Here is an 11,188-nt window from a genome sequence, read left to right as displayed (position 1 = left end):
CTAAAAAATTCAGAAATATCTTAATCTCTTGAGATGCATTTTTCTTCTGGTTTGCGTCAACAGTTAAAATAGGCTAGGACTGGTATTCGTTTCTTTGATGTATTGGACTGTACTTCCGTGGGTCAGTTGATAAACATGACATAACAACATAACTATGATAATGCAAACTTTGATAAGTTATGAAAGTTTGACAATTTCATCTCATATTTTGATTAATTTCATACGTATTGACTATTGAAGAATCCAGACTCGTTTTCCCTGAAATTCAAACAATATTTTACAACACTTTTTGAATTATAACAAAATTAACAATGAAAGTAAAGTGTTGAAATTAATTTACAATCCAGTCATCAAAAACGAAAACAAGACCTAAGAATATTCACTGCCTTACAGCTACAGTCTGATTATAGCCATCCCTCCATTACAGTCGTGTCGTCGTACCCAGTGCCGGGGAGGGAGGTGCTATTAGCAATCGCGTTCATTCATATTGTGACGACCTTGGTTAACTCTGAAATTAATTTTTAAATGACATCTGAAATGTATTTTTGTACCATATGGTTTATATATTGAGGACTCAAATTTCCCCTGTTCGATTATAGATCTAGTCTAGAAAGAGGGGAGGGAGGAGGGGGGGGGGGGTCATAGAATTATAAGATCATTGATGACTGTATCACTATAAGGATAGATAAAATTTCAGCATAAAACATTCATGCAGAATATTACGATCTACAGAGCAAATGTTTAATCCCCCGTAAATACTTTCTGCAACAAAGTCGTCATCTGATATCTGTGAAGTCGGACTGAACTTTCAGAAGACTTACTCGTCTATATGTTGTTTGCAGCCAACAACCGACATCATATTGATAATGATAGAAGAATATTAATGGATAATTAAGCATGCAAAATATAAATCTGGTTGTTGCATGCAAAAGTTTTTTTTTTTTTTCAGTTCTATAACATGCAAAATCTTGACTTTGCGTAACGAAAACGGCCGATTTCCACATTCATTCTTTTTTTAAAATTCATATTGTTTGCAGCCAACAACCGACACCATATTGATAATGAAAGAAGAATACCAATGGATAACTAGTTCTAATTGTAACGGGGACCGTTACAGATGTTCCCCAAACCTCCCCCAATTAAAAAGTGATGTCCTTGTGAATCTATAGGAAAAAATCATTTTATTTTAGCCTTTAATTACATGTAGTACGTTCAATATGGTCATTTCAGTACCAAGAAATGAAAGAAAGCGTTGCACGTGCATACACGCGCACGCGTGTATGATTCCGAATTTTTGTTGATGTCGTTCAACAGGCATTTGTATCATATACCCACAGTATGAATTTCATAACGTTTCCACCAAATATAAGGAAGTTATAGCGATTTTAAAATCGTCCAATCAGAAATCAGCACACGTGCATGCACGTGCTGAGCAGTAATTCTAACCACAGCAATTTGTAAGGAGTACCAAGATACATCTAAACCCCTAATATGAATAGAATTTGATGAAAAACAAAAACGTTATCGTCCTTTAAAAATTGAACATTTAAAAAACGTTGCACGCGCATGCGCGTGTGCGTTGGCATTTTTTGTTACACCAACATATAGATACACATATTGTCTACATATGCTGTGAATATCATCTCATTCGCTTCATAAATAAGATAGTTACAAACGTTTTAGCATTATCCAATCAAAATGAAGCGCACGTGCATGCGCGTGCAAATTGGTAATTTTGACCATGTAAATCAGTTAAGGGTCTCAATATCTACCTATGATATGAATTTCAAGCCATTTCAATGAACAACAAAAAAGTTAGACTGATTCCAAAGTTAGCGTACAAATTTTGTAATGCACGCGCATGCGTGCGCGTGCTGGCAAAATAACTATTATTTTTCATATGTACAAATGATATACTATCATCCTATTTAGGTTTTATATCGCTTCCTTCAATATTCTGATTTTCCATTTTTTGTACCAAAATTGCAATGCACGTGCGCGCGCGTGCATGCACGTGCAAACAAAATGACTATCACTATGCACATCTACAAACGCTATACTATCATCCTGGAAAGTTTCATATCGATCCCTTTTGTAGTTTCTGAGAACACTACCGGACAAAAAAGTACCGGAGAAAAAGAATAATAATAATAATAAGAAACAGAGTAAAAACAATATGTTCCCAAACTTTGTTTGGGGAACATAATTAAACATGCAAAATATAAATCTGGTTGTTGCATGCAAAAGTATTCTTTTTTAGTTCTATAACATACAAAATATTGACTTTGCGTATCGAAAACAGCCAATTTCACATTCATTCTTTTTTAAAATTCATATTGTTTGCAGCCAACAACCGACACCATATTGATAATGAAAGAATATTAATGGATAATTAAACATGCAAAATATAAATCTGGTTGTTGCATGCAAAAATATTTGTTTTTGCTAAAGTTTATTCATAATTTATTTCAAATCAACAGATTCCGCTAAACAGATCATCTTTAGCGTATATTCATGACGTCATAATAAAATATTACATCATTTTCATGTAAGTGGGATTAGAAGAGCATCATAGTTGTGTAAATAAAAAGAATAATTAAGCATAGTATTAAAGTTGAAAAAATGAAAAAAATCTCAGCGGTATATAGCCAATAACGTCCCTTGTCCTTTCACAACCCAGGGTTATGACTTTAAGACGAGTCCAAATTAGTCATATCTTTTGATGTTTTAATGTTAATACACCTATTATTTAAAGCCTTAATCAGTGTATGCACTTTTGAGGGCATGCAGTGAAGTTTTAAGAACACATCTTGTTTTATACTGTTGGTGAACATTAGAATTTAGCTTAGATATTTAGAACAGGAAATTTTTTCTAGATTTCATAGCCCATGGAAGTAGTGATACTTTTTCACTAGTATTCAGGCCTGTGGACCTCTTGTTTTTGCAATGAGTGGGGGTGGCATATTATAATGGGGAACAATATATCGAGGGAGCACTGTACATATCGGAGTTTGTTTTTAGCTCTTCTGAGCCGAAGGCTCAAAGAGCTAATGCTATGGCCGTTTGTGCGGTGTGCGTAAACTTTTTAGAAAAAGGGCTATAACTCAAGAACCCCTTGGCCAATTTTTTTCAAATTTGTTACAGGGTATCATTGGCCCAAGGGCTTTCATACATACTATATAGAGGGATGTGACCCTTTAACAAGGGGAGATAATCAGGAAAATACAAACAAAAGTAGTGGTTGCTAAAAAATCTTCTTCTCAAGAACCACTGGGCAGATTATCACCAAACTTACACATAAGGATGAGGATATGTTGTAGATTAAAAATTGTTCAAGGCATTACCCTGGGGCAAAGGGCGTGGTCTCAAGGTCACTTCAAAGTTGACCTAAATTTATATTTCCTTAAATCTTTGATATTTTAGTCATTATAAGGACTAGGATCATCAAATTTTGACAGTTGATGCATCTTAGGACCTTGTGTCAAGTTGTCTCAAAAGTAGGTCACGGTGACCTACTTTTTGAATTTTGCAGGTATTTATTTTAAAATTAATTTTGATGCATATCTTGGACACTTTGAAGCCTATGATCATCAAAACTTGTCTGTTGGTGGATCTTGGGACCTTGAAATGCGTCAACTGAAAAATAGGTCACCGTGACCTACTTTCTGAATTTTATGGCTTATCATTTATAGATATATTTTAAGTTGTTATTTCAAATACCGAGAGGTTTAGAATCATCAAATCTTGTAAGTTGATGCATCTTGAGGCCTTGAAACATATTTATAAAAAAAGTAGGTCACAGTGACCTACTTTTTGAATTTTGCAGATATTCAAATTTCACATTTTCAATTTTAGATGCATATTTTGGGCACTGTAAAACCTAGGATCATCAAACTTTGTCAGTTGATGCATCTTCAGTCTTCGGTTTGTGTCGACCAAAAAGTAGGTCACCGTGACCTACTTTTGGTATTTGACAGCTAAATTACTATATTTCAGACACTATTTGACCTACAATCATCAAACTTTGTCAGTTGATGCATCTTGAGTCTTCGGTGTGTATCGACCAAAAAGTAGGTCACTGTGACCTACTTTTGGCATTTGACAGTTATATTTATATATTTCAGTCACTAATTGACCTACAATCATCAAACTTTGACAGTTGATACATCTTGAGTCTACGGAGTGTGTCGACCAAAAAGTAGGTCAACTTTACCTACTTTTGGAATTGGACGGCTATATTTATATATTTCGGATACTATTTGACCTACAGTCATCAAACTTTGTCAGTTGATGGGTCTTGCATGTTCGAAGGGTTTTGACCAAAAAGTAGGTCACCTTGACCTACTTTTGGAATTGGACGGCTATATTTATATATTTCAGATACTATTTGACCTACAGTCATCAAACTTTGTCAGTTGATGCGTCTTGCATGTTCGAAGGGTGTTGACCAAAAAGTAGGTCACCTTAACCTACTTTTGGAATTGGACGGCTATATTTATATAATTCAGATACTATTTGACCTACAGTCATCAAACTTTGTTAGTTGTTGGGTCTTGCATGTTTGAAGGGTGTTGACGAAAAAGTAAGTCACCTTGACCTACTTTTGGAATTTGACGGCTATATTTATATATTTCAGATACTATTTGACCTACAGTCATCAAACTTTGTCAGTTGATGGGTCTTTCATGTTCGGAGTTCGCTTACCAAAAAGTAGGTCACCATGACCTACGATTGGAATTTGACAGCTATATTACAATATTCAGATACTAATTGGCTTAAAATCATCAAACTTTGTCAGTTGATATTTCTTGAGTTCTCAAAATGTGTAAACCAAAAAGTAGGTCACATTGGCCTACTTTTTTTGAATTCTTAGAATTTAACTAAAGATTTAGAATACTAAGAGGCTAAGATCAGAAATGGTGGGGTTGTACAATTTATCAGAAGAGCCATTCTAGGCCCTTGGGCCTCTTGTTTAATTTTTTACCCTTAATGTTTTTTGTAACTTTACTTGTAAACAAAGACTACGTTTTGTTTGAAAATAATGAGGAGGGGGGGGGGGGGGGGGGTGATTGTCAGAGAATACAGTATTTTATAGTGCACATTTAATTTTGTTGATTTTCAATTTCATATATAGGCCTAGGCTGAAGGTTTATCAATGTAAAGTGCTCCATCGATGGTACAATGTAAAATTAGAAATTAAAGAAAAAGCAGTGCCGTCTTGGTTGTCAAGAGGGTTTGTCTCCATACCATGCCCTTTGACCTATAAATTTGACCTACTTTTAAGGAAATGTAACTTGTAAAATATCATCAGAACTATTCTATGTTGGGCTTTCATATCTTATTTATAGATTTTTTATGACAAGACCTTGTGATACAATTGCATGTATTTGATCTTGCGACCTTGACTTACTTTCTATTACTTTCAAAACCTGACCTAATCAATGTATCCTGAACTATTTTAGGTAAAGCTTTTATATTTTGTATATAAATTCTTTATGGCAATAAGGGGTTATGTAATATTTATTTTTTATAGCATGTACAAAGACTTAGTGATAGGTATTTTATTTATTCTTTTAATAACAAAATCTGTGCCAACTTTATAAATGAAATTAATAATACTAATAGTAGCTGTTTATAATCTGTTATGCGTTATCATCCCTGTATTTATGATACTTTTTATGTGTTATCATCCCTGTATTTATGATACTTTAATATGTCTTATTATTCCTGTATTTATTATAATTTTTGCTAGGTATAACTGTTGTTAGTATAACGTTTGTGTAACTTTATTTTTTAAATTTTTACAAGGTATAACTTTTTTGTAACTTTTTCAAAAACTTTTCTTGGGTTTAACTTTTTTGTAACTTTGTTCCTGCAGTTTATATGAGTGTAACTTTTTGATAACTTTTTTGTAACTTTTGTCGGGTATAACTTAAGTATAACTTTTTGATAACTTTTGTCAGGTATAACTTTTTTGTAACTTTGTTCCAGCAGTTTATATGAATGTAACTTTTTGATAACTTTTTTGTAACTTTTGTCGGGTATAACTTAAGTATAACTTTTTGATAACTTTTGTCAGGTATAACTTTTTTGTAACTTTGTTCCAGCTGTTAATATGATTATAATTTAAGTATAACTTTTTTGTAACTTTTATAAAGTATAACTTTTTTGAATTATAACTTTTTGATAACTTTTATGCACTTGTTGTATTCATGTTGAAATAAAAGATGATAACTTATACATGAGTATAACTTTTTTGTACCCGAGTTATAAGTAAAGTATAACTTTATTTGAAGAAGTGGTTCCAAACTCTGATAACTTAGTTATAACTTTTTTGTAACTTTTTTTAGTTACAAAGTTATAACTTAGTTATAGTTTTTTTCGGTCTGGGAAAGCCTTAAAGGGACTGGTTCACGATTTTTGATAAAAATATTTTTCATTTTTAATGTTAAACATTAGAAATATAGCTCATTTAATGTTGACAGCCAAAATTTTGACCTACTGAATGCAAGAATAAAAGTAATATTTTAGCCTTAAATAATTATGTGTTATGTAAACAAAGACTCAAGTTTTTTTATGTAAACAAACAAACAAGTGAAATATTGATTTTGTAATATAATGTATCTTAATTTTGCATAGTAACAAATTTTAACTTTTAGATGACACATTTCACCCCAAAAATGCTTGAAATGTGAAAGATATAATAATACTTAGATCGATATCCATTTCTTTTCAAAATTTCGTAAACAATAGCATACTGCAATCTTTGTTTACAAAACAAATAATAAACTCTCTAAAATGAGCTTCTGTGATGATGTATCACCTTAATTTTTATGTGAAATCTTTCAAACACATTAGACAGTAGATTTTGATCATTAAAAGTGAGAAACAAAATTTTGGGTAAAATCGTGAGTCAGTCCCTTTAATATACTTTGGTGTTTGACCCATTGAGCTTGAAGTTTGACCTACTTTTGATAAAACTCTTACCTATTCAATATCTCCTGATAGCCATGGAGTTTTCATATTCTGTATGTAGATTTCTTAAGGCCAATTTAACTTAATTGATAGATTATCATCCCGCCCTTATTTTTTTTATTTTGTGAAATTGAGATTTCCGGAAAATTTTCATGTTTGACTCCGGTATTTACTCTTCTTGTTTACATTTCTGATATAGCAATGTGAAAAGCCATGTGAAGAAAATAGATATGGTTTCCTTAATTTCTCATGTTCTTAAGGGTGTAAATGAAAGGAAGGGTGTTCTTCATATCTTGAAGATCGAAGTTTGGTATCTTTTTGTGTTTGAAATTAAAGCTTAACCTGGAATTCGTCTTTGAAATAAGCATAGATTGATATCCATCTGGCATTAAATGATGCACTTCTTTAAAATATTTTTCTCAGAAAATGAAAATTAAAATCCTCCCACCCACCCCATAGTTTTTGGTGACCCTGGATGATAATCTAGTAATTAAGTTGAATTGGCCAAAGGCAAGGGCTTCATATATATATTATACCTTGATCTTATCCAGAACAACAAAATCTCTTTCTCTCTTATAAACTGGAGCTACAATGAAATATGAAATATTAAGCAAATAATCAATCTGTACTGACTGTAAATATACTTAGATATGTGTTTATTATATGTATACTTGTACTTTGAAATAAGATATCATTGTATGCATGCCTCTTCATAAAAATAAATAAATTATTTAAAAAATCATGTTAGTCATATTGGTGTTGAGGGGTTTCTTTTATGTGAATTCATTTTAATTATGTTGTGATTCTTTGGGTCTAGGTTGGGACCAGAATATGGTGTCAAATTTTTTCATATGAATAAAGATTGATAAAAAAAAAAATTTTTAAATCACAACAACAGGGCCAAAGTGACTCAGTTGAGTGATGTGGCCCATGAGCTTCTTGTTAAGTCTTCTTGTTGAAAGAATGCTTTGGAAATTTGAAAAGGTTGATTAAAACAAATACCCCCCACCCCCTCCCCTTCTTGAAATGGAAAGAAAGCAAAAATATATGTGATAATAGTGATTAGTTGCCATTGGTTGTCGTCTGTCATGTGTAAACAATTGAACATTTTTAAACTCTTTCTAACTACCAGTCCAATTCTTTTTTAATTTGGTATGAAGTATCTTTGGCCCAAGGCAGACATAAATTGTAAATTTCAGGACTCTTGGGGCCTTAATGGGCTGATTAAAAACTGTCCAAATTTGAAGAATTTTCAAAAATATTCTATACAAATGCACATGTGCAAAAAAAATTAAATGCCAAAGTATGAGGCTTGTGTGTAAAGCTTGAGATATCACATTTATGCCTCCATTTTTATGCCCCCCTTTGAAAAAGAGGGAGCATATTGTTTTGCAACTGTCGGTCGGTCGGTCTGTAGACCATGTGTTGTACGCTCAATATCTTTCGACCCCTTTGCTTGATAACAACCAAACTTGGTACAGGGGTTGCCCCTGGAGAGTAGATGATCCTTATTGATTTTCAGGTCACATGGTCAAAGGTCAAGGTCAAACTGCTGGTCTTTACCCCATGTGGTAGACCATGTGTTGTCCACTCAATAACTTTTGACCCCTATGCATGATAACTACCAAACTTGGTACAAGGGTTGCCCTTGGAGAGTAGATGAGCCCTATTGACCTTCAGGTCACATGGTCAAAGGTCAAGGTCAAACCTCTGGTCTTAAACCCATGTGTTGTCTGCTCAAAATCTTTTGACCCCTTTGCTTGATAATAGCCAAAATTGATACAGAGGCTTTCCTTAGAGAGTAGATGATCCCTATGGATTTTCAGGTCACATGGTCAAAGGTCAAGGTGCTGGTCTTAACCCCATGTGGTAGACCATTAGTTGTCCGCTCAATATCTTGAGAACCATTCACTTGATTGTAATAATATTTCATATGTGGGTTGGTTATAAGAAGAAGAGGACCCCTAGTGTTTTTCAGGTCAAAAGGTTAAAGGTCAAGGGTCAATCTACTCAGGACATAGGAATATACTGTCCGCTCAATATCTTGAGAACCCTTTGCTTGACAGACATCAGACTTGGTACACTGGTACATCATCAGGAGAAGATGACACTTATTGATTTTGAGGTCACATGGTCAAAGGTCAAGGGTCAAACTGGACATAGGAATATATTGACCACTGAATGTCTCAAGAATCCTTTGCTTGACAGACATCAAACTTGGTACACTGGTATATCTTTAGAAGATGACCCATATTGATTTTGAGGTCACATGGTCAAAGGTCAAGGGTCAAACTGGACATAGGAATATACTGTCCGGTCAATATCTTGAGAATCCTTTGCTTGACAGACATCGAACTTTGTACACTGGTACATCTTCAGGAAAAGATGACCCCTAAAGATTTTGAGGTCACATGGTCAAGGGTCAAACTGGACATAGGAATATACTGTCCGGTCAATATCTTAGAACCCTTTGCTTGACAGACTTCAAACTTGGTACACTGGTGCATCTTCAGGAAAAGATGACCCCTATTGAATTTGAGGTCACATGGTCAAGGGTCAAACTGGACATAGGAATATACTGTCTGTTCAATATCTTGAGAACCCTTTGCTTGACAGACATCAAACTTGGTACACTGGTACATCATTAGGAGAAGATGACTACTAATGAATTTGAGGTCACATGGTCAAGGGTCAAACTGGACATAAGAATATACTGTCCCTTCAATATCTTGAGAACCCTTTGCTTGACAGACATCAAACTTGGTACACTGGTACATCTTCAGGAGTTGATGACTCCTATTGATTTTTAGATCACATGGTCAATCCACTCTTGACATAGGAAGATATTGTCTGCTCAATATTTTGAATTGATGATACTATACTCTCAATTAAATGATGTGTGTGTGTATAACCCTTTTCAATTTTGCACCATGGGGGGCATATGTGTTTACAAACATCTCTTGTTTAAAGGTCATATCTGGAAGACCTGTGACTATTACATTTTAATGCAAGGTGCTTGGCAAAATAACAGTCAGTACCCATGTCTAATGTGTTAAGGTGGCTCACCCAGAAATAGTTTCTCAAATCAGTACGAATTGATTTAATTATTAAAGATATGATGGTATACAATAAGTATATATGCCAAAAAGGCAAAAATTTTACAAATTTGGATAAAAACATGATTTTTAAAGAAAATATTTCAACACATATGAACAAAAGAGTCTTGGGGGATTTGAACTCGAGATCTGTGGTTCACCTGAGCCCAATGCTTTAACCACTGAGCTACGATGATAGACAAACTAATCGATCGATACAAATAATTTCACAAAACATTTAAATCACCATCTTGTGATGTGGTGTCATACAGAGTATAAGCTTTAGTGTAGTGAGCTACCTTAATTTTGATGCAGTGCCAAGATCAATAATCAAACCAGGGACCTTACGGCTGCAATGGGAAGGACCTATGATTACTAGACCAGGTTTATGTGCAAAGTAATAGACAAATTGTACAATTTAAAATTATTTATTGAAATAATATAGTAATAGTATCTGGCATGAAGGTACAGAAGAATTTGCTATTTAGAAACAGCAGAAGAATTAACCATTTTCCTGGGTTGGTTTTGGATTTTTTTTTTTTACCATCACAAATAAAGAATTCCAAACAAACTTGAAAGCATCAAGCTATCAGAATATAAAAGGTACACTCTCACTCCATTATCATGTAATGTAACCTTATATTCTTCATTGTGTACCCAGGTGACTGTAGGCCTCTTGTAATTAGATTTGTTGTATTTAAATTCAAAAATGGAATATTGAATGCATCATTATGCTATTGAATGCATGAATATGTTTATTTCTAGGAAATTTTGATGGATTTCAGCAAGTTCCAAGAAATGGTGGAAGAAACGATGGATTTTCATCAAGTAGAAAGTCATGAGTTTGTTATCAAGCCAGGATTTGATGAAGAATTACAAGGTAACTTTATTTACAAAACTATATGTCTGAGATGGCACGCAATACTGTATGCGTATAGGAGTGTAGCGATATATTGATACACACTGTTATTATTAACTCACCTGAGCTGAAAGCTCAAGTGAGCTATTCTGATCACCTTTGTCTGTCATCTGTCCGTCCGTCTGTAATTTTTCACACGTTCATCTTCAGAACCACTGGGCCAATTTCAGTTAAACTTGGTTAAATTTATCCTTGGGTG

At 33.7% G+C, this 11,188-nt stretch overlaps 1 protein-coding gene across 2 annotated transcripts in view; it reads left to right on the top strand.

Annotated features, from left to right (window-relative positions):
- LOC125674155 (DNA mismatch repair protein Msh2-like) overlaps positions 1-11,188 on the top strand; it is a 243,605-nt gene that overhangs the window by 184,446 nt on the left and 47,971 nt on the right. For both annotated transcript variants that reach the window (XM_056158092.1, XM_056158093.1), the window contains exon 15: positions 10,836-10,950. In XM_056158092.1, the coding sequence (XP_056014067.1) occupies positions 10,836-10,950 (115 nt within the window). The remainder of the gene's footprint in view (positions 1-10,835; positions 10,951-11,188) is intronic.

The sequence above is a fragment of the Ostrea edulis genome, chromosome 3, assembly GCF_947568905.1.
Source record: "Ostrea edulis chromosome 3, xbOstEdul1.1, whole genome shotgun sequence".
NCBI lineage: Eukaryota > Metazoa > Mollusca > Bivalvia > Ostreida > Ostreidae > Ostrea > Ostrea edulis.
Note: the sequence above shows the minus strand (reverse complement) of the source record. Positions and strands in the feature narration are given on the sequence as shown.